The sequence below is a fragment of the Humulus lupulus genome, chromosome 4 (assembly GCF_963169125.1).
Source record: "Humulus lupulus chromosome 4, drHumLupu1.1, whole genome shotgun sequence".
Classification (NCBI taxonomy): Eukaryota; Viridiplantae; Streptophyta; class Magnoliopsida; order Rosales; family Cannabaceae; genus Humulus; species Humulus lupulus.
In genome coordinates, this window is record NC_084796.1 from 232,434,140 (window position 1) to 232,459,165 (window position 25,026).

The 25,026-nt window shown below is 39.3% G+C and overlaps 1 protein-coding gene across 1 annotated transcript; it reads right to left on the minus strand.

The window, feature by feature from the left end:
• Positions 1–498: 498 nt before the first annotated feature.
• LOC133831309 (pleiotropic drug resistance protein 2-like) lies at positions 499–7,755 on the minus strand. The gene is made up of 20 exons (XM_062261558.1): positions 7,324–7,755; positions 7,119–7,239; positions 6,741–6,829; positions 6,542–6,626; positions 6,141–6,431; positions 5,962–6,052; positions 4,955–5,855; positions 4,643–4,803; positions 4,367–4,470; positions 4,009–4,159; positions 3,827–3,913; positions 3,493–3,629; positions 2,819–3,151; positions 2,430–2,720; positions 2,260–2,343; positions 2,003–2,136; positions 1,685–1,912; positions 1,418–1,589; positions 1,064–1,318; positions 499–957 (listed from the first exon to the last, which is right to left on the minus strand). Exons 1-20 carry the CDS (start codon positions 7,704–7,706, stop codon positions 685–687), a joined length of 4,371 nt encoding a protein of 1,456 aa, XP_062117542.1. The 5' UTR covers positions 7,707–7,755; the 3' UTR covers positions 499–684.
• Positions 7,756–25,026: the final 17,271 nt, after the last annotated feature.

Sequence of the window (25,026 nt, forward strand, 5' to 3'; positions counted from 1 at the left end):
TACCCCACATGTCCTCCTGACACGCTACCCAAGATACTTAATTCTATTAGAAGTTTTGGAATGCTACACATATTCTATCTAAAAGAGTCAGTGAAAGCTTGGAAGTTTGATTATCCTCACTAATTTCATTTTCTTTTATTTTGCAAATCTAAAGTGAGTAGATTGAAGTTATCAAATTCAATAGCTAGAGGTACATAATCTCTATCCTCCCTTTATTCTATGTAACAATCATATATAGTTTATTAAAGTACATTGTTCTTTTCTCATTATTACAATTTTTTCCTAGGTTAGGTTTAATTTAATTCAATTTTAGGTAATATATACTCAATTTTCAAATTTATTTTATTATCTATTACTCAATTGCATTTCTCTTTATATTTTTACCTTTAATTATTATATAAATATATATTAGAATTGTTTTACAGACTTGGATATAGTATCTAATATTTTTTTTATTTTGAGTGACATATTTCCTTTTGTAAAAGAAAAAAACCAAACTAAAATAATAAAATGTAAACTCAATTTTTATTTGTTTTTCAATTAAAACGATACAGATACGGGTACGGATAAATGCTTTATGCATATACTTTACAACTATTACTTAAAAACATTAAACTAATAATGAAAAAAAGAAGTGAAACTGTAAATATACACTGTTTGACTAGGATTAACATGAGTGTAGGTTTATCTTTTTTGGAAATTGATAAACTTGATTCCATAAGCATATACAAAGAGAAAGAGAAGAGCCCAACCAATATGGGCTACGGCAACAAATGGAAGAAAATCATAGTCAAAATCTAGTCTTTCCTTGATGAAATCCTTCAATGGAAAACTAATATCAAACCCAGGTATATCCATTTTACTATCTTTGTCCCCTAATTGAGAGGAGATTAGTCCATGTATGGTCCAAGACACAGGGGAAGCCCAATAGTACCATCTCCACCAGATTGGGATTTGCTGCACAAATATTACCATACAAGTTAAGTGAATGCATTTATTTTTTTAGCATTTATAACATGTATCAATGTAAATCATACCATACTAAGTTACTACTACTACTAACCTTTCTAGGAATAAGAAATCCACAGAACAAAACCCAGAAGCTGAAAAAGAAGTACAAGAAAATGGCACCAATTTGGTGACCAGGTGTCAATGCCACAGCCATCATTCCATACAGTGTGAAGTAGACTAAGCACGTGAATATGTAGTAGAAGAACCACCATACTTTGTCTGCTCTCCACTCAAATCCAATCATTGCGTATAGGATAAGCATATAAACAAAAGCTTGAATGGCTGAATAGATTATCTCTATGGTCACCTGTATGAAAAGTCATGTACTGATCAGCTACAAGATTCACAAAAGAGATATCTTGTTTTTCACTTCGTGTTCACTTGAAAATAATTGTGTGTTGTGTACCTGAGAAATTGCATAAGGTAGTGCTGAATACATTCCAGCTGCTCTTTCACGGTAGAATACTGTTCTCTCAATGTCCACAACAGGCTGCACTGAAGAAGCATTACTTGCTCCAAGGAAAAACACAGCAGTAAACAAGGCTCCCAGAAGAGTCATCAGATCTTGGTATGTGGTTCTGTCATCACATAATAATTGTTTTTAGATTCAGCTCAACCAAACACGTACTCTGTTTACGTTATATCCTTGTAATAAACAAACTAAAACACTTACGTCTTTTGTCCCTTGTTCCAGAAGATAAGACCAAACAAAATACCAATGATTATGGTCATGAAGAACCGAATGCCATTGTATTGTGGATTTCTCCAATAAGACCAATATTGTTTCCACAAACAAGCTTTGCATTGGACAAAGAATGATTGGGAGTATTTGGTACTGAAGTATAGGTCCTTAGATTCGGGTGCTGGGGTACTAAGTTCTTTGATAAGCTCCTCATTGTTCCTGAAAGAATATCAAGTTTGAGAATGAGAATCGTTGAAATAAAGAGATATGTTATGATATAATGTTATGTATTGATATATTTAAACTTACTGGTAAAGAGAAGACTTGATATAAACTTCAGCAAAATCAACTTCAAGCTGAGCCTCAACAAACTGATTTGTGACCTCAAGCATCCATGTTGCTGGATTATTACCATCTTTAATCTTAGAAACCCCTGGAATCTCCTGTAGTGAGCTTGACATGTTAGTCTATTCTATTGAGAAAATTCAAAGAGAAAAAATTTGAAAGCCAAGATTTTTCAGCAATTAATAGAAGCACAAGCACAAATGTGTGCACATTATACTCACTTCAAAGTATTCTATAAGCTTGTTAGAGTGGCGGCCAAGAGATCCAGCATAAATCACTTGTCCACCTAGTTTCATAAGTATTAACTGCAACAAGAAGAAATAATATGTAACAAATATGGATAAAAACAGAAAATTGAGATATTAAAGTTCAGCAATAAATACACCCGCACCTCATCAAAAGCTTCAAAGATATCTATACTTGGCTGGTGAATTGTGCACACCACAGTTCTACCTGTATCTACTGTGTTTCTCACAGTTCGCATGACAATAGCAGCTGCTCGAGCATCGAGACCAGATGTTGGTTCATCCATAAAGATTATTGATGGATTAGCAACCAACTCCACAGCTATTGTTAGTCTTTTCCTTTGTTCTGTTGAAAGGCCATCTACACCTGGAAGCCCCACTATAGCATCTCTAATAGGAGTTAATTCAACTAGTTCCATGACTTCTTCAACAAACATCTGCACAACAAATAAAAGATATGATTATATTGTTTTTAGCAGATAGACATATTGTAACGACTGAGAAATGGATGATACAAGAGGACACTTTGACATACACTTCGTGTTTTAGCCTTCACATTTGGAGGAAGACGAAGCCATGCTGAATAAATAAGAGATTCAAAGACAGTCACATAGGGTGAATGTATGTCATTCTGCTCACAATAACCACTAATTCGAGTAAATGTTGATTGGTTCTTCGGATAGCCTGAGATGCTAATGTTTCCTTCTATATAGCCACCTGTCTTTCTTCCTGCCAAGACATCTAAAAGGGTTGTCTTTCCAGCTCCAGTGACACCAACCAGTGCTGTCAATATTCCTGGCCTAAAAGCACCACTGACATCTCGTAGCAGTTGAAGACGGTCTTCTTCGACTCCATGTCGCTTCATTTCCTGTCATGAGAGACCAAACTTGACCTTCAATCTTTGCTTCAAATAAAAGAGGTTTGTAGAAGAAACAAAGAATACTGTCTCGAGTAATCAGGTGAGTATTTTTTTTCAAAAGGTGGTAGTCTAAAGGAAAAAAAATTCACAATATTGTAAGGTTCTAGATCAATAACTTTATATTCTAGGAAGGTTTCAAACCACTGAATTTTGAGTTGCAAAAGGGCACAATCAGGCCTGTTGTATGAGGCATATAATTCAGTTACTTGTTGCAAAAGAAATGACTTCCATGGAAATAAACAAATTATATTATCAAGGAATAAAATGTGAGACTTGAAAGAGACACTTACAGTAGGCATGTCTACGTAGTAGTTCACATGGCTAAAAGCAAGTGATAGGGGTTGAAAGGGCAACACCATTCCTCTCCTTTGTGCACGAACAGAGTTTCTAATGGTTTCTGAAGAACCTTTCTCTGGCATCTCAAGATCTGTAAATATCTCACACAATGTCAAACACAGAAAAATACTTTGGTTTGTTTTCTCAAACAACATTATCCTTTCTTGCATTAGCTTCTCTTTTCTCTCTCTCTTCCACTAGTAGTAGTACAAGTTATATTTCTACTGGCATAAAAGTGAAAAGGCAGTCACAAAAGATGAAAGGAAGATATAAACGGTCTAAATTAACCTTCAAATGTTTGTTGTCTAGAGGCTGAGTTCTTTTTCTTTTTGACACTTTCTTCATCTGCAATGACAGCTTTTGAATCCCCAATAGCTGATTGTTTTCCACATGAAATGCCTTTGTCAGCACTTTAATGCATTGCTTCCACAATTGAAGCACTTGAGTAAAAATAAGAAGAGATGACTTACGATTTAGAAAGGCCAATGCTGCAATAAATAAGATGTTGAAGAGAAAAGAAAACCCAACAAGTGCCCCAATGCAAATCCAAAACCAATATTCATCTGTAAAGAACCCTTTGGACTCCAGAAGATATTTCCCCACTGTAGATTTCCCCACTGGCTACAATAGTTAAGCAACTCATTAGAACTCAACTGATGAGTTAGAGTAAAGATATTCTTACCACCCGGATCCAATATTTTTTAAAAAAAAAAATCTGCCTAATCCAGCCTTACATTTGTGTCTGTGCTTATTGTTTTTACTTGTAAGAATAAAATGTAAAGTGGTAAACTAACAAATGAAGATCATTAATTCAAGAAGAGATATTACCGTATTCCATCTTTCATCAAGAAATTCATTCATGAAGATTGCATTCTGTGCATACATCAAGGGGGAAGCATAGTAGCCCCACAACAGCCATGGCTCAATGTCATCTACAGCACAACATGAGTTGAATATTTGAAGCATGTGAAGAATCCATATGCTCTCACAAACATATATAAATATGTATTTTTTAGCATGTTTTTGTGTATGATAACATGCTACATCCGAATTTAAATAAGGATTCTGAAGAACTGTTAAAAAGAAGTTAAGAATAAAACTTACTTCTGGAAATAACAAATCCTCCTAGCACAAGAATCATCAACATGATAAAGGTACCCTCCATAGTGGCAAGAACTAATGTCCTCCCCATAGCCGCCATAAGACGAAAGAGGGACAGAGCCATCTGATGCAAGCAGAAGTAAGCCAAGAATTGTTTGAAAAATCTGTATTTTAAGAAAGAAAGAGAAAGAGGAAACTGTAAGCAAAAGGACATATATGTACATGAATATTTGAATCAATAATGATCAGCAATAAACACAAGATCTAGGATAACTCAAATTTATATTGTTAAAAAAGTTGTTAGCCCCACATTACCTACTAGCAGCTGGAGCAAACCCAATTGTGTAGTATGTTAGAACAACCCATATTCCTGATTCCATAAAGGATAGCGGGACTTTCAGGACACAAATCGGTAAGCCAAAAGCCCATGCAGGGTAAAACAAGAAATCCCTTTGTTTAAAGAAAACAGGAAGTTTGAATATGGTCAAAGCCATTTCTGCCATGCCATTGAACATCACATTAATCAATCCAAAAAAGAGTGCACCAAAATATTTATTTCCATCTTCTAAAGTTCCCACGTGCATTTTTGTCTTAAGGAACACAGTCATGGCAATTAGTGACATAATTGTTATTTGAGTACCCTTGAAGACATAGACAAAAGCATTACGCTTCATCAACAACCACTCCCTTGAAAAGCATGCTTTTAACAGTTCCATAGTCGAAATACCGTATTTCTCTTTCACCAATGCTGCAGGGTGGGCTCTAGACTTGTCATAAGGAACACTTAATTCAGCTTGAAGTTGTTGGCCTATGTGGAAAGATTTGAAGCCTTTCACAAAGTCATTAACAGGAATGAATGTATAAGGTCGGTCCTTGTTTGACCAATATTGTTCTTGGTCTTTCATGGAAGTTACTTCTTGTAGAAAGTCAGCAACTCCTTTCCTCTCCGGGCATTTAAATCCCATGTACTCAAAAAACTCTAGGACATTCTCTTTGGGACCTTGGTACACTATCTGACCTTCTGAAAGTATGATAATGTCATCAAAAAGCTCAAACGTCTCAGGTGCTGGTTGTAAAAGAGAGACAACCATTGTTACATCTGAGATATGAACCATTTGCCTCATGTAGTTGCAGATTTGAAAAGCAGTTGCACTGTCTAGACCTGTCGAAATCTCATCCATTAAAAGAACTTTGGCTGGACCAACCAACATCTCTCCTGAAAATCATTTAACGAGCTATTAGGCTATGATCAATATTATCTCAAAACTAACAGGTAATGAATAGAGTGAACCGTTCTTAACCGATAGACCATAGACACGTACCTATTGTTAGACGCTTCTTCTGCCCACCAGAAATACCTCTTCTCATATCATCACCAACCAGAATGTCCCCACACATATCCAATCCGAGTATCTGTTAGTACTATTCATTGTAAGAATATGTGCTTAATAATAATATACGTATTATATATATACATGCATAACTATTTGAGATAGCTAACCTTCAGAACATAATCTGTAACCAAACTAGTTTTTTGGCCTGATATGGCTGTGGCCTTCATGAATGCATCAATCTCAGGGTCTGGTTTAATTCCAGCTGCTTTCTCTCTTCTTGACAGTTCTGCTAACGTTTCATACTTTGTTCCAACGCCTAAACATCGTCCTGAGAAATCTAACGTCTCTCTCACTGTCATCTCTCCATAGTGAAGATCATGTTGACTAATGTAAGCACATGTTCTTTGAGGAATAAACTCATTCATTTCATGACCACAGTAAGTCACTTTCCCAGATACCTGATTATATATAATATCAACTGTACTCTTTAATAAACAGAAAAAGTAATATGTGTAAAAGTAAGCAATTATTAACTAAAATTGATTATAAATTAAAAATCAAGCCAGACCCTCAAATCTTGATCAAGCTTTCCGGCTAGCGCCAGCAACAAGGTTGTTTTCCCTGCTCCTGGAGGGCCTAGAAGTAGAGTCATCCTAGAAGAATACAAAGTCAAATTAATAAAAGAAACTATGGCTTTTTCATATTATAGTAGTATTATTGATTGTCATCATTTATTATTATTATTAGTATGTTTGCTATACCAATACCTGGAAGGTTTGACTCTTCCACTGACATCTTTAAGTATCTGAATTTTTGTCTTCTTCGATGGAAATAACCCCACAGATCCAAGAATACTCTGCACTCTCAAAAATAAATAAATAAACCCAGAATCAAACAAAAGAAAGTTAATTTTAATGCTACTTTTGTCCAAAATGATAAGTAAAGACAATATTTTGTGCTGGCAAAATAGAAAACACAGTACGTATCGAAATCAAGTCCATGTTATCCAGTACTAATCCTATAATCCAAAACAAGGTGAATTTTTTTTAAAACATCCAAACAGAAAAAAATATATATATATTTCATTCAAGACTCAAATTTTATACCCAAAAAAAAAATCAAAATTAAAATAAGAAAAAAAATACCTCTATAGTGTTTAAGGTACAATAAAGCAGAGTAGGAAGTGCTCTGGTCCCTATATACACATCTCCTTCAATATTCAAATTCTCATACCGAATTTCGATTTTTGGAATCTCAATTCCAGCTCTAAAAAAAATAAAAATAAAATTATATTATCACACTTTTTATATAATTAAAAAAATGAAATTGAAATTACCTAAATACGCATACCTGTCAGTTCTGTCCCTAAGTCTTCGAAGAAACTTCTCATTATCTTCTTCAACAATCTTAAGCACAGTCTCCACAATCTGCTTCTTCTCCAAACCTCCAAGCTTAGTGAAATCAATTTCGTTATGAACGATTCTTCCATTCTCAAGAACCTGTTTCATCACACCTTTCCTCATCCGCTCAAACGTCGGTATCCTCTGTATAGCGGCCCACCGTAACTCCTCCTCGTCGTCCGGCTCGTTCCGCCGCACGCTGCGGCTGAACACGTCGGGCGGCGTGGTCCATACCTCTCGGAAACTCCCTCCCGACTGCCAGCTTCGCCTGCTGCTCGTCGAGCCTAGTCGACCGTCTTCGTCGCCGCCGACAGCTGATGTAACTGCAGCCATAATTAATAGAGCATGTGTAGTAGTAGTGAGACTAGTAGTAGTAGTATATATATATATGCTGTTCTAAAGAAGGAATAGTTACATTGCATGAGTCAGAAAATGACCATTTAATAATACAACGTAGCATTAAATTAGGGTGCAGTACTAGTAGTGGTCGTATTTGTGGATTGAGAAAGATGACATGTGTAAATTTCAACCATATGTATATTGATATATATATATATATATATATATATTTATATATTGTTGACTCTTGCAAGATTATAACAGCGATGATTTCATATATGTATTCATCAATAAATAGTTAAGACTTCTGAACTGTAATAGTCGATATTAATGGAGATGAAGAGAATACTGACATACAGTGGATGAGTACGTACGTGACCAGTATGGTTTGAATATGGAGCTTCATAAATTTCATAACCAAAGTCGCACTCGTACCTATCTTTAAATATTATTTTTTAAATAGTCACGAGACTCTGGTTAATAGTCAAAACATAAAAGTTATACTGTGTTTGATAATAATGATATTGCTAATTTATAAAAATTATTTTTTTAAAATATTTATAAGTAACAAAATTTAAAAAGCACAACTAATTTAAATTGGTTGTTTGGATGATTATGAACCTATGGGTTATTCATTTCTGATTTTATTTTCGATTTTGGTAAAGGATATCAATTATTAAATATTTTTGAAGTATAGTTGAGATGTAACTCTTAGTTTTTTCTTAATCTAAATATAATACAAAGAGTCAAATGGTTTGAAAGTGGTATTTAATCATGTTTGCTTTGGTTTTCATTTTATTTGGTGAAACAATGTTGAATTATGTAGTAGTTTAGTTTATATATAAATAATAAATTGGAATTTGTTAATGTACTAAGAATAATAATAATTTAACTAACATTTGGATTGTTCGGATTGTTCTTTAAAAGTTTATGAGATGAAATCACAATGTATTATAACAAAACACCTGAGAAAAATAAATCAAAAGTGGAATAAGTTTTCTAAATTGACAATTTGCATAAATATAATATATATTTAATATTTTCGTAATTTTGTGTTTGCCTCTTCTACAAGTGGAATTAATTTTAGAATGATGATTTTGATTTTCTTATTATGAGTTTTTTTATTGATGAGAATGCTAAGATGACTTTTTAGTATTTGTATTGTGTCTGTGATCGCCAAAGGTTGTGTCGTTTTGAGTGTATTGTGCCTGTAAATGTCAAAAGTTGTGTCGTTTTGAGTTGTTGTGTTTTTTATTATTTGAGAGTTTATATTGATGAGAAGAAGTTTAATAAGATAATATTTATGTATTTCTAATGTGTCACTCAATGCGAAAGGTTATGTACTTTTGAAAGGATGTGTACTTCTTAAGTGTTGTATTGTTTAATTTTTTTTAAGATTAACCATTTGATTGTGTAAAGAAGCAATTATTGTATTTTTTTGGAACAGAAGCAACTGTTCAGTTTGGATGACTTATCTAAACTTTAACTCTCTGTTTTTAACATATTCTGTTAAAGTCATACGAAATTCTGTTAAACATACGAAATTCTGTTAAGCACACAAAATTCTGTTTGATAGCCATTTATATAATAGGTAAGATATATATATATATATATATATATAGGAAAAGAGTCGATGCAATAGCTGTAACAACTACTCTAATAGAATTAGAAACTAATCTAACTAACTAAGACTATACAATCAGCAGACTAACTAATTAGTTATAACAGAAATTAGCCAGCTCTTAGCACCCCCCTCAAACTTAGTGCTAAGAGTGTCTCAACTCTAAGTTTGTTTCTCTCAAGTACAAAAAATGGGTGTTAGAAAGAGCCTTAGTTAGGATATTTGCCCTTTGGTCATGTGTTGGAACACGCTGAACAATAATCTGCTTGCGTTGAACTTTTTCTCAAACAAAGTATAGATCAAGTTATATATGTTTTGTGCGAGCGTGCAAGATAAGATTGGCAGACATCAATACAGTGCTCAAGCTTTTGCACCATAAGATTGGAGTACTAGTCAAATGAACTTGCAGTTCAGCAAGAAGAACTTGAGTCCGCGTGACTTCTACAGTCAATTAAGCTAAACTCATGTGTTGACCCTCGAATTGGCCAATGACACGGAGTCAGATAAAAGATATAAAGTAAGATGAAAATGATAAGAACTCAAGACCAAAAGATAAACGACACAAATGATTTACAGTGGTTCGGCCCTAATAGAATGGTAACAACCTACGTTCACTTAGTGTTCTTATTGATGTAGTATTCCAAGAACAGTGATCAATGAACTAAGGTTCACGAGTTTCACTAGATCTCAGATCAATACAATTGTGATGGATAACAACACTCTTTTTCTCTCTTAGAATCTCTTAGCTCAAGCGTTCTCAAGCCAAATGTTCGAAAAGCAAAAGTCTCCTCTCTTGAGCCCTTTGATTCTTATTTATAGGCTCAAGGAGGTTTACATAGGCCAATGGGCCTTAATTACATGTAATACATGCGTATCTAAACAATAATGAAAATTATAATTAATACGTAATTACAAGATTGCATATTTGAAGGAAATAACTGAATATATGCGACCAAGCTGGTCTCCCATGATTACTTGATAAGCCAATGATCCTGGTCGAGGGTCAAGGAGGATATGTTCACTTAAAACTGCCACGTGTTTCTCACATGTAGATCAATCCTGCCACGTCATCAGGTAGTCTATTCTTAGGTAAACATTTGCCTCCCAAGTTTACTTTACTACGACCAGTATAAAGTAAACTTAAATAATCAACCCTTCGAGTGACCCTTCGCATGACCTGTCAGACCTTTCAGAGCCATCAATGCCTTTTCGAAAAAAGGCAACCAATCATGTCATTGTAGTTCCCCAAAAAGCGATTTGACGGCTATCACACTTTTCCATGCCTCGAAAAACCATCTCCGATCATTACCTTATTAATCGTGCCTTGACCACTATAAATAACTCTCAGATTCACTTTTTACTTTTTACTTTCCTTCTGTCCTCAAGAACATTGAAGAACGAAACAGAAACTAAAGAACGAAACAGAAACTAAAGAACGAAATACGAAGAACCCAGAAAACTCAAACGACTTCAATGATCCGTGGAGTCTTTGTTCAGCCACTCGAATTAACGCTCATATCTCCCCTTCAACTTTCTATTCAAGTCCCTTGAACTTATTTCTCTCTGAGATGCCATGCAATAGTTATATTTTGAGTTTTCTAGTGTGTTTTGAATTCTGAGTTCCCGAATGTTCTTGAAAAAATGATTGGGGTAATCAGGCTAGTAGTTATTAACATGATAGGATAAGGGAAAAACACTACACGAGGCTTAGGAATTGGCTTGGGAATTGGGATTACTGATTTAGGATGCAAAATCGAAGTAAAATTTTGATTTTTAAGCACTTGGAAAAAACTGGGTTTTTCCCTCCCTTTTTCAGAGTTGAAAAGTTTTCTTTGAAAAACTTTTCATTTATGATTTTTAATCCATTTTCCAAACTGTTCGCATATTATTTAGTGTTTACGTTAGAATGCTATTGGTCGTATAAAAGCTTAACTTTTATACACGAACAACGTTATCCCAATGCTTCCACTTCTTTAGTCTATTGGTCGTACATTCTCATCTCCCCTTCTCTGTTCGCAGATTTTCATGCACGACCCGTGGGGAGGTGAGAGGTCGATCGATGACGACTTGCTTGCACTACTGCTCGAAGATCAAGAATAGTCGTCACTGCAATTCTCATAAATTCCCTTTTCTCAACACAACCTCGCAAACAGACCAACGAGCAGCCCAACAAATATGGGTCGCGTGAAGTCCATCGCTCAAAGAAAAAAGAATATAACCAAGCCTTCTACTACTCAGCCTGCTCCTCTGGCTGAAACTCCTCAGACCAACCCTCAACCTAAAAACACTTCCTCGCCATAAATTCAAACCAATGCCCAACCTCGCGACGTCCTTCGACCAGAGGTTGAATGGTACGTAGCACCTCCTAGTATTATTACAGCTAGGATGGTAAGGAATTATCTCAAGAAGTATGGCCTTCCTGGGATAACCCTCATCAAGCCCTCGATCAACCAGCAGGCAAACCTGCCTGGGGGCGCCTTCAGCGCCTGGTCGAGGTATCACATTGAGGTAGGGGCAACCTTGCCTCTGCATCCGTTCTTCTAGGGGGTGGGCAACTATTTCAAGGTCGCTCCCTTCCAAATCACCCCAAATGGATATAGAGTGCTTTCTGCTCTCTATATCCTTTACAATCACAAGAAGTGGCTGGTTCCTACGCCACATGAGATCAATTACTTGTTTGATCTCAAATCTAACCCCAACAACAACAACATGGGGTTCTTCCATTTCTACCATCAGGAATCTGCTCACACCTTCCTGAGTGACATTACCCACAAGTCCAGCGTGGGGAAGTACTTTTTAACACCAGACCTGGTCGCCCACAACCTGGCCTTCACTGAAGGAGGTAAGTCATTTACTTATTGGTCGTTTGTTTTCTGTTAGCTTTCCCATTCGCATTTTAGAACTTCGGTGTCATTCAGGTCCATGGCATCTGTAACGCCCTACTTCCTTAGAGTCGTTACTAAGTGAGTTTAAAATGCGCCTTCAACTCGCTAATTGAGGGTTTAGGTCAAAAAGTGTTATTGAGCTATAAACAGAGTTATAAACCTTGAAAATAATTCCATTTACTAAAAATCATAAAGTGTTTTACACTTGGGATCCCAAAATACTGTTTAGAAATATCTATAACATATAAGTACAAACCAAGTCGAATAGACGACAAAATCTAGGTTTTAATACAACCATCTCCCAAAATCCTCTGGCCATGGCAGCCAGGCAGGCCAAACATGTATGCGCTGCTTCACGCTCTCCGTACTCATGGTTGGTCGACTTTTCCCTTGCCCTTACCTACACCACAGAGCACCTGTGAGCCGAAGCCCAGCAAGAAAACCCTCACAAGCATAAAACATATGCATAACAAACACTTAGCATATAAACAGGCCATCAATAGGCTAAACACATACGGCCAAGCCGTCCCAGGCACTTTACCAGGCCCTGGGTTTGCAGTCCACGCCGTGAGGATATCCCAGGTATCCTTTAGGGTCTCACCCTGGAAACTCACACTCCACGTGCTCAACGCTGCCCCCGGCCCCTTGCCGTACTCGGCCTTGCACTTGACGTGCCCAACGCCGTTCCCGGCCCTTTGCCGTTCTCGGCCCCTGTCGACCTCGGCCTGCGCCATTCCCGGCTCTTGCCGAACACTTACACAATTGCATTCGTAGCATAATAAACATATATCGAACATTAACAATTTCAAGCAAAGGGCTACGCCCTGCAATTCAAACATATTGGGCTCAGCCCTGCATACAAGCTCTATGGGAACAGGGGTTTTCTTACCTGCGTCCCGAGCTCTCCGAGCACTGATATCCCGAGCACAGTCCCCTAGCTTAAGCCTCGCCAAAACCCTAGTCACAACACATCAACAACATTCATCCATCAAGTTCTAATCCATTAAACAACTTTGAGCCATAACTCTAATCTTCGGGACCTTGAGTTCTATCAATCCGGGTGATAAAATCCATCCCGAGCCTTAACCTTTGAGTTCCCAAGCCTACACGCACTTAAAAACACAAAATGGCACTAAGAGTCGCGGCCCGCCCCCAAACCCGAGAGCACACTCAAAACAGAGCATGCGTCGCGGCCCTAGCTAGAGCATGTCGCGGCCCGCCCTTCTTCCAAGCCACCCTAATGCTTCGGAGGGCCACGGCTCAGCAAGAACAATGCCACAGCCCGACCCTTCGAACCTAGAAAAATCCTCCATTTTCTCTTCTAAAACCCAGCTAATCATCCTTAAAAATCAACCTAACAATCCAAACATTAATCACAGAAGTCTTAAGACAATCACAGCAGCAAAACCTAACAAGAACTTAAACCAAAAACCTCATAAGACCCAAAATCAATCATTCACCCAACTACATGCATATTCTAAGAAAACCAGCAAAAACTTCAAGCTAAACCTTGTAATTTAAAGCGTACCCTTGCTGAACTTAGTCTCTGAATTTGGTCCTTAAGCCTCAGACTTCTAGCTCCAAAGATTCCCCAGCTCAATTCCTTGTTTTGATTAGCTTCCACCATAATTTTTCCTTTGATATGCCTTAGAGAAAATAAAGAGAGTTAAGAGAGAATACTTAGGTCGGTTTCTACCAGTTTCTGAGTGTTTCCCTTCCTTTTGTTTTATTTAACTTAAGCTCTAAGGTTACCTCAAAGCTCGGGGTACCAAAACGTCCCCGAGGAAAAATGGTAAATTTCCCCAATATGCCCTCCTAAACATTTTAACCTCAAATATATCTCCGAATATTTATTTCCATAACCCGATAACCCCATAACACATCTAATACCCCAAATACCCCTCAACTTGCCCTGAGTCGGATTCTTAACCCCATTGTGACTTTCTGGCTAACCGCTCCCCAGGACTGTCTCAGATCGTGTTGCACAAATAAATCACATACATATCGCATTTATCACATTTATACCCTCAACGGGCTAAAATCACAGCCATACCCCTAATATCCAAACGGGGCCCACATGCATATTTAATTCAACTAAACATGCATCTCTATCACATATTCACATAGATTCACATATTAACATATTAAGGTCCTAAGCCCTATTAGCAAATTTTGGTCATTACAGCATCGACTAGTCCCCACTCCAGACATGGAGATACGAGCAGCAGCCCTGGCCATCATGACAAATATTGAAAAAAGTGTCAAAGAGCTGGTCACGGAGAATAACCTAAGGCTGGTCGATCTTCTTGCACCTCACCAGGATGTGAGGGAATCGATAGCAGGAAGTGCAACTGGGGGAGAACTTACTGAGCAGAACCAGGATGTGTCACAACCCCCGAGGAAGAGGGCTATAGGAGTGACCATCAGGGAACCCTCCAGTACTCCGCGAGCAGCTGCTGCCCCTGCCCAATAGGGAAAAGGAAAGCAGAAGCTTTCTGAACACCCCGAGCCTATACTTGAGTCCTCGGATGAGAACGGTACTGACTTCTCACTTTTAGACAGTTTGCCCATTCCATGTCATTTATTTGACGGGGACGGAAACTTTAAATACGCGACTAGTTTAGATTCAGACTTCTTCATGGCAGAGAGTGAGTGTAGCAATAGTACAATAGATAATCTAATGACCAGTAGTTGTAGCTCGGGTATTTTACTTATAATTTCTTTTCTCTCCATTTCCTTGTCTTTTTTGTATGACAACTTTCCCTGACTGATCGTATGCTTATTTTTTACAGACATGCCTACCGAGAAAGCATTCAATTTATACACCAACCCTATTACCACCACTCTTGCAAGCAAGAAAAAATCTAACCAGCGCCAGCCGGAGAAGGCTGTAGTGACCCATCGCAAAAAGGGCTCGAACGGAGGACCCTCCTGCACCAACTCCTTCGAAAGAGACGACTCCTCCAAGTCCTGCCGACCAGAATCCTCCAGCTGCTGTCAACCAGAACCCTCCAGCTGCCGCCAACCCCAGCCCTGCTGCCCAACCAGATAAAACTCTGGTCGAGGCTATTTTGAACTCCGCCTGCACTTCGGCCAGCGACAAGCTAAAGAAACTCTCCAGACACCGGCGTAGTTTGGAATCCTTCAGCAATGCCCCACCATGCCGGTTGACCAGCTTCTTAATCGCGCGCAGAACGAACTACTCACTGTAAGTCGCTGCTTTTACTGTGGTTTGATTACTTATCCCTCTGATTGATAATAACAGCTTTTTATTTTTTCTCTGAACACAGGGGATTCTGACCGTGAGTACTAGTTGGTGACGCTCAGAGGAGGCGGTCGCCAAGCATGCTGAAGAAATCAAGGCGGTCGAGGGAAGGCTTGCGAGCAGCACAAGATGGTCGAGGCTAAGCATGTTGAGGAGTTGCGAACAGCTGAGGCTAAGATTTCCAAGCTTGAGGAGGAACTGAAGAAGAAGGAGGACTCCATTGCCAAAATCACTGCCTCCAAAGATAAGTATAAGGAAGCCTTGCTAATAAACTACTAAGAAGCCAACAAACTTCAACCGGAGTTGGAAATCAGCCGCAAAGAGGTTGTCGACCTCGAGGAGACCAATGCTCGCAACCTAGAGAAGTATGAGGGAGCGGCGTTCCAGTGCTTCTATATGTTTTGGAAGAGTAATCCCAAGGCGGACTTTGCCTACTTACTAGACCCTATAAGGGAGGCTGAGTTGGCAAACTGTGTTGCTCGGCTGGAAGAGGAGGAGAGGGCTCAAGGATCCCTTGAGATATCTTTGGCAACAGGCATTGAGGGCGTCAATGAAGATGTTGGGGCCACCGTCGACCAACATCCACAAGATCCTCAAGATCCTTCTGTTGCTTCGTAAAATTTTACCTGTATTTCTTTTAACTTGTAACTTGGGACACACGAATCTCGATTCGTTATGTCAAGACAATTTATTTATTTTTTTTAATTAACAATTTCATCTGAGCAGAAACTGCTCGCGATGAAAAGGATTTACTTTTGACATTATAATATTTGCATTTTATTATAACATCTGTTCGCATGACCGAACTTAGCATAGCACTTTGTTTTGATTTAACAAAATTTAAACAAAATTTTGAAAAATACTCTAAGTACCGTAGCATGCTTTCCCTTATTTTGCTCATGTGTTTACATATACTTATTGATATGATTTGCTTGCTTAATACCTTATATGCCTCCCAAGTGATTGAGGAGCTTAAGGTCCTCGATCACTTGCCTTGACCAAGACCTGTTCGAACATTATTGCTGGGAATAAATACTTATAGAAATGATAATAGAACAAAACAACACACGTAATGAGAAAATACTTGTAATAAATACAATGATTGGCAAGAATAATTGGCTACGCACAGTTCCTTTTATTTCTCGTAATAAATGGACAACCTTGTCTGTACGAGTGATCAAAAATTTGATCTTACACTTATAATCGATCAGTCATATGATTGACTAACCCTTGTTCATAAACTTGTAAAAAGTAAAATTAATACAAGACAATTATTTAGAAAGAATTGTTTATTGATAATACTTGCACAGGTGTTCTCCATTCCAATAGCGAGGAATGAGATCTCCATTTAAGCGAGCAAGTTTATAAGTGTCTGGATTTAGGACTTCTTTGATTTGGTATGGCCCTTCCCAGTTAGGTCTAAGCACTCCAGCAGCTTGATCACGGGTGTTGAGGAAAACTCTTCTAAGTACCAAATTTCCCACATTAAACTTTCTTTCGCGTACTTTAGATTTGAAATACCGAGCGACCTTTTGTTGGTAAGTTGCTACTCGGAGTTGAGATTACTCGCGCCTTTCATCGACCAAATCCAGAGATTACATCAATAACTGACTATTAACGTCTTGATCGTATGCCAACCTTCGGTGCGATGGCGGATCTAATTCAACAGGCAACATAGCTTCATACCCATAGGCCAAGGAAAATGGAGTATGGCATGTTGTTGTTCAGTGGGATGTTCTATATGAACAAAGGACTTTAGGTAACTGTTTTGGCCAAGCCCCCTTCGCTTCTTCAATCCTTTTCTTCAAAGTATCCTTCAATGTCTTATTGACAGCTTCAACCTGTCCATTCGCCTGTGGATGAGCTACTGAAGAAAAACTCTTGAGAATCCCATGCCTTTCACAAAAATAAGTGAACAGATCACTATCAAATTGTGTGCCATTATCTGAAACAATCTTCCTTGGCAGTCCATAGCGACACACGATGTTCTTGACCACAAAATCGAGAACTTTCTTGGTCGTTATTGTTGCAAGTGGTTCAGCTTCGGCCCACTTCGTGAAATAGTCAACAACAAAGACATCATACTTGACGTTTCCTTTTCCCATGGAAAAAGACCCAATCAAGTCTATTCCCCGCACTGCGAATGGCCACGGGTTTTGCATCTGTTTTAGCTCATTAGGGGCTGCTAGTGGTGTCTTGGAAAATCTTTGGCACTTGTCGCACTTTCGAACAAAATTCACAGAGTCTTCATTCATTGTTGGCCAGAAGTATCCTTACCTTAAAATCTTTTTTGATAAACTCTGCCCTCAGCATGATCTCCGCAAAAACCTTCATGTACTTCCTGCATTAATTGTTTAGCATTTTCTTTTGAAACACACCTTAGGAGTGGCATTGAGTACCCCCTTCTATATAAAACTCCGTCGACCAGGATAAACTGAGTCGACTGCCTCTGGAGGGCTCTTGTTTTGTTTCTGTCCAACGGTAATATTCCACGTTCTAAGTACTCAATGAAAGGTGTCATCCATGTGTCTGCTGCTTGGATGACCAGGGAGGTTTCTTCTATTTGGATGCTTCGTGTGGATAAATGTTCAACAAGCACTATATTTAAGGTGTCAGCATCATTTGCACTTGCTAACTTGGCCAAAGCATCAGCGTTTGAGTTCTGGTCCCGAGGCACCTGCTGGAAAGTATATTTTTCAAATTGTGCCAATAAATCTTTTGCTTTGTTTAAATAAGCAACCATCTTCAGACCCCTGGCTTGATATTCTTTGGCAATTTTATTAACCACTAACTGGGAGTCACTATAGATTTCAAGCGACTTTATGTTCATGGCGTTGGCTAATCTTAATCTTGCCAGCAAAGCTTCGTATTAAGCTTCGTTATTGGACGCTGTGAAGTCGAATCTGATTGCGCAGTGGAATCAATGTCCTTCAGGTGTGACTAAAATCACACCTGCTCCAGCATTGTGCTCGTTAGAAGAGCCATCTACGAACAACTTCCAAGAGAGAGTTTGGCTTTGAGGTTCAGGCTCTTCTGCTAGCCCAATGTCCTGGAGCCCCGCAAATTCTGCGACAAAATCTGCTAGAGCTTGTCCCTTCACTGGTGCTAGTGGAAAGTAAGAAATATCAAATTGTCCAAGTTCAACTGCCCATTTTAGTAATCAATCAGCGACTTCTGGCTTCTGCAGGACTTGCCGTAGTGGCTGGTCAGTGAGTATTGCGATGGGGTGAGCTTGAAAGTATGGTCGCAGCTTTCTGGAGGCTAAGATCAAGCACTTGGCTAATTTCTCAATGGGCAGATATTGCAGTTATGCTCCTATTATCCTTTTGCTTATATAGTACACAACTTTTTTCACATGTTCCTCCTCTCTTACCAGGACAGCACTAGCAGCATATTCTGTGACTGCCAAATAGATGAACAAAGTTTCCTTTTCAACCGGCTTAGATAAAACCAGTGGTTGCGACATATGAGACTTTAGAGACTGGAAAGTCTGTTCGCACTCCTCCGTCCATTCGAATTTCTTATTGCCCCTAAGTACATTAAAAAATGGGGCGCACTTGTCTGTAAATTTGGAAATAAATCTACTTAAGGCGGAAATCCTCCCGGTTAGGCTTTGAACATCTTTTATCTTTGTTGGCGACTTCATCTCGATCAGGGCCTTGATCTTTTCGGGATTAGCTTCAATGCCTCATGAGTTCACTATAAATCCCAATAATTTCCATGATCCAACTCCAAAGGAACACTTAAGGGAATTCAGTGTAACATCTCAAATTTCCTAATATGGCTTAGTACCAGGATTAGGGGGCCAGGAGGCAATAATTGATTTAATATGTGAATTATATTATAATATAATTATGCTTGTATTTTAAAGATATTAAATATGTGTATGTGGGCCCGTTTCTTATAAGAAGGGTATATTAGTAATTTGACCCATTTGGGGTATAAATGTGAATATTGGCTTGTGTGATTGAGACCACATTATTATGTGGATATATTTGGGTTACTCGACGAGAGGCGGTCTCGATGAGCAAGTTAGCGGAAAAGTCACAACGGGGTCTTAATACCCGGCAAGGGGTGAGCTTAGGGGTATTTTAGTAATTTAGTACATTACCAGGAATTGGTGGGTAATGGGAATTTATTGGTAACCGAGTGAGAATATTGGAAGTAGCATGAATTATAGGATATAAATTGTGGATAGAAATTGTGGATAGCGGGATTTGATGTAAAGGACAAAATTGCCCTTGTGTGCACTTGTTGAATAGGCAAGGGGAAAATTAGTCATAACCATTCAGTTTAGGATATAGATGGCTGGGTAATTATCAGAAGATTAGAGAATTAAAGGAAAGAAATGCAGCAGCTCTTTCTTTCTCTCTCTCGTTCTACACTTTCTCTCTTGGAGCTTTGGTGATTTTGATCATCTTGAAGGATCTTGCTTGGAGGGTAGGCTTGAAACCAGGGGATTGCTAGGAGTTATTGTCACTGGAGTCATATAGTTGAGGTAAGGATTATGAACTGAAGGATATCATGTTAATTCAGTTGGTATATTTAGAGTTATGGTGTTCATGCATGTTTGATAATTGGGAGATTGGGTTTTGGGATTTTGATGAGTTATATCATGATAATTAGTTGGGTTTTACTGGTGAGAATGAATATATAGGTTGTGAGAATTATATTGGAAGAGTGGGATGAAATTGGATGAGTTTTGGTTGGGTTCGGTTGCAGAAAAACCCAGAAATTTATGGGTTCATGGTGATGAGTCGCGGCTCTTTTATGATGAGTCGCGGCCTGCAAAGAAGATTTTGGAGCCAGTAGGGCTCGGATGCAGGGGCGGGCCGCGGCACCTCAGGGGCGCACTGCGGCGCGTGTTGGATTCCAGGGAGGCCAAGCCTCTGGATTTAGAGGCAGGCCGCGGCTAGGGTGTGAGGGGTCGCGACTCTTAAGGGGAATTTTGGCTTAAATGGGATTTTTAGATTGGGAAGTTAACCATTTGGGCTCGGGATAGATTTTACTTCCTTGTTAAGTGGAATTCGATGTCCCGGAGGCTAGGAGTTGGTTTAGAAGTTGTTATTTACATGTTATTGATGGGAACTTCTTTATCGCGGTTGTGACTAGGTTTTCGCTAAGGGCTTGAATCGGGGATCGTACTCGAAGGGTTATCGCTAGTAACCTGCATACAGACCAAAGGTAAGAAAACTGCACCTGTTATGTGAATCCATGATTGGAGCTTAGTTGAGGTAATGAACATGATTATTATTGTGTTGCGAATGTCTAATTAGGTACGCTGTAACGTGCATAATTATGATTATGCATATGACTGTTGAGTGAATGTATTATAATGCATTATGTGACTATTTGATAAGCATGCTATATGAAACATGTGACTGTTTTTTATGGCTGTGAAGCTTATTTTATAAACTAGGGTATTATCGGGATGTTAAGTGGGGATCAACTTATTAGTTGAGAATATGATGGACTCTAGGAGATTCTTATTAGTTGAGAACCCCAAGGCTTCAACTTATCAGTTGAAGGCACGTGGTGGCTTGACTTATAAGTCAAGGGCATAATGAACTTAGTTTATAAGCTAAGATTGGCATAATGCACGTAGAGTGCAGGCCACCATGGCTGGGCCACCCTGGGAGTGCAACATGCACTTGACTGGCTCGGCTGCCAACAACTTGAAAGAAAGTGCAACATGCACTTGACTTACTCACATGCCAACAACTTGAAAGAAAGTGCAACATGCACTTGTGTGACTTTATGGTCTCCAATTGGGTTTAATGGATGCACTGGATTCAGTTATTACTATTTGATGGTTGTTTTATTCACTGAACTGTTAATTAAGTTTTCTTGCTGAGTCTTCTGGCTCACGGGTGCTTTGTGGTGCAGGTAAAGGTAAAGAGAAGCTCAACTAGCCATGAGTTGGTGGGCATTAGTAGTGATATGTACATATGCAGTCCGCTCGACCACCACGGCCGAGATGCTCAGAGGAACTAGGGTTAAACCCAGCTTTTTCCGCTTAGGACGGCTTAATGTGTAATCTGAGTTTTGTAACTGACTTTTAAACTAATGTTTTTGGGATCCCATGTAAAGAACTGGTTAGTAAGCTAATGGAAATGTTTATGAAATGATCAAAAAAATTTAATACCCAAACCTTAGTGGCTTAATCACATGTTTAGTTCAAATGACTTGTTAGTAAGTCCAGCACTGGTTTCAAAACACACCTGGTAATGGACCCTAATTAGTAGGGCGTTACAATGTGGTATCAAAGCAGCCAAGGTTTAAGGGTTCCTGATGTTGGACTGGGCATGTACATTCACTGCTAAAGACAAGCTCGACTCAGGGTTGGGTAACTATTAATATAATTATGTGTATATTTGCTTAAATGAGTTATGTGTGCTTTATTTGCTAGTTTAAATAAGAAGCATGAGCTATTCTGATAGGGTCTGGCCCTTGACTACTGTATGTAGGTTGGGAACGTGTTTATTAGCACGATAAATACTTGTAAATGTTATAGGACTGCTTATCAGCGTTGTTGAACTTGATGAATGTCAGAAACGCTTATTAGTGTTGTTGTATGTGTACCCTGGACATAGAATGCTTATTAGCGTTGTAGTATGCTTAAGAAAAATGTTTATTAACATTGTTAAGTGATTATGCATGCCAAAGAATATGCTTATTAGAATTTTTGTTTAGATGATACCATGAATTTCTCTGCTTATTAGCATGATTACTGAGTGTGAATTATTGGGATGCTTATTAGCATTGTCAATGCATGTGGATGCTTATTCGATCAGTTTTGAACCATGGGTTGATGTTAGATACTGTTATTACTGCCTGATAAGCTGAGTCATTGATTGGGGATAGACTTGGAAGTATGCTTCCAGGGCAATCCAATGAGCTAGCCAGCGCTAGAAATTAGGCTGAAAGTAATGATCAGGGTCAGAACCCTCCGCCAGCCCCTGAGAACTGGCAACAGGTGCTTGCAGACTTGCAAGTTCAACCATAGAGGCTGAATGAGAAGATACTACGATTTAGGCAACAGCAGGTTCCAGCTGAGAACGCTGCTTCAGGGGCCCCATCTGCTGTTTTAGTACCGATCGTACAGCAGCAGAAAGAGTTGGAGAACCGTTGGGAGTTGGTATATGAGCGGTTCAAGAAGCAACACCCTCCGGTATTCGAGGGTGGCGCAGATCCACTTAAGGCAAAGCAGTGGATGGCTATGATTATGTCCATCTTGGACTTCATGAGAGTTGTGGGCAATGAAAGGGTGGCCTGTGCCACGTACATGTTTCGGGAGGATGCCCGAATCTAGTGGGAGGTGGTGTCCCAGACTAGAAATGTAACTACTATGGGTTGGGAAGAGTTTAAAACCCTCTTCAATGAAAAATATTACAATGAGGCCGTCAAAGCTGCGAAGGCTGAGGAATTTAGTAAACTTTTGCAGGGGAACATGTCAGTAACTGAGTATGCCCTGAAATTCGACAGATTAGCCAAGTTTGCTTCAGACTTGGTGCCCACTGATGGGACAAGGAAGGAAAGATTCCTTCAGGGACTACAACTTATGATAGCCCAGGATGTCAGAATTACCACTGTACCCGGAGTGACAACTTATGCTCAGGTAGTGGAGAGAGCCCTTACTGCAGAGGGTGCTGAGAATAAGATATGGCGTGATAGCGCAACTAGGAGGGATATGAGGAGGACGGGACCTCCCTTCTCAGGAGTTGGTAGGGGCAGAGGCCCCAGTGATCAGAAAAGAAAAATCACGGACACCAGTTTGGCTCCTAGACCTGATAGGAGGCCACAGGGTGCGCAGATTGGCCGCCAGAGCGAAAATGAGAACTGGAAGACATATCCAGAGTGTGTCAGATGCAGGAGACGTCATCTGGGTGAGTGTCAGGCGAAGGCCTGTTTTGTATGTGGACTTGTGGGGCATCTTAAGAAGGATTGCCCAAGACTGAAGAAAGAATAACTTAAGAAGCCAGATAGCGCGACTCCGGCTCGAGTATTTGCATTGGTGCAAGTTGAGGCTGATGCTAGGCCTTCAATGGTCACAGGTCAGCTTTCTAGTGCTGGCATATCTTATTTTGTGTTGATTGATTCTGGTGCTACACAATCATATGTATCTAGTAGGGTTGTTGATAGTTTGTGTAGGCCCTGTGAGTTTTATGCTGTGGGATTTGGGACATTGTTACCCACTGGAGAGTTGGTGGTTTCCAGGAGGTGGGTTAGGTCTTTACCAGTGATGGTAGATGGTAGGGAATTATCAATTGACTTGATAGAGTTAGCCATGACTGATTTTGACATGATTTTGCGAATGGATTGGTTAACTAGATATGGAGCAACCATTGATTGTAAAAAGAAGATGGTAACTTTTGAACCTGAGGGTGAGGAACCTTTTGTATTCATTGGCACTGTGCATGGACCCCGAATGCCTATGATCTCGATACTAAGGGCTAGGGACCTACTACAGGAAGGCTGCATAGGATTTCTAGCCAGTGTGGTGGATACCACGCAGGTCATGCCAGTGGGACCATAAAAAGACTAGGTTGGTCTGTGAATTTCTAGACGTGTTTCCAGAGGATCTACCGGGATTGCCGCCGTACCGAGAGATTGATTTTGTTATTGAGCTGGCACCAGGGACAGAGCCAGTGTCTAGGGCACCTTACAGAATGGCCCCAGCTGAGTTGGGGGAACTCAAGGTACAGTTACAGGAGTTGTTGGATTTGGGTTTTATTAGACCCAGTTTCTCACCATGGGGTGCACCGGTGTTATTTGTGAAGAAGAAGGATGGTTCACTGAGGATGTGTATAGACTATAGAGAACTGAATAAATTGACCATCAAGAACAAGTATCCCATACCAAGGATAGATGATTTATTTGATCAACTGCAAGGTAAGAAGGTATTCTCAAAGATAGATCTTTGATCTGGTTATCACCTGTTAAGAATTAAGGATGAAGACATACCCAAGACAGCTTTCCGTACTAGATATGGGCACTATGAGTTTCTTGTTATGTCATTTGGGCTGACTAACGCTCCGGCAGCTTTTATGGACCTAATGAACAGAGCGTTTAAGGACTATCTGGACTAGTTTGTGATCGTCTTTATTGATGATATCTTGATTTACTCACAGTCATAGGAGGAGCATGAGCAACATCTCAGGTTAGTCTTGCAGAGACTGAGAGAACACAAGTTGCTTGCGAAGTTTAAAAAGTGTGAGTTCTGGTTACCGCAGGTGACATTCTTGGGTCATATCGTTAGTAGAGAGGGAATCAAGGTAGATCCATCCAAGGTTAAGGCTATGAAGAATTGGCCAAGGCCAAGGAATGCCTCAGAGATTAGAAGCTTCCTTGGGTTGGCAGGCTATTACAGGAAATTTGTGGAAAGATTCTCCAGAATATCATCTCCATTGACAGAATTAACACGTAAGAACCAGAAGTTTACATGGTCGGATAAATGTGAGAATAGCTTCCAGGAGTTGAAGCGGCGTTTGATTACCACTCCAGTCTTGAGTCTTCCGACTGATCAGGGGAAATTTATGGTTT

What these genes read in the sequence shown, in the direction of transcription:
- LOC133831309 (XM_062261558.1), bottom strand. Translation starts at nt 7,706, where the DNA reads ATGGCTGCAGTTACATCAGCTGTCGGCGGCGACGAAGACGGTCGACTA. An exon ending in TTACAGATTATGTTCTGAAG is followed by an intron (nt 6,053 to 6,140) that starts GTTAGCTATCTC and finishes TAGTACTAACAG; the next exon opens with ATACTCGGATTGGATATGTG. An exon ending in TGAAGGCTAAAACACGAAGT is followed by an intron (nt 2,721 to 2,818) that starts GTATGTCAAAGT and finishes TTTGTTGTGCAG; the next exon opens with ATGTTTGTTGAAGAAGTCAT.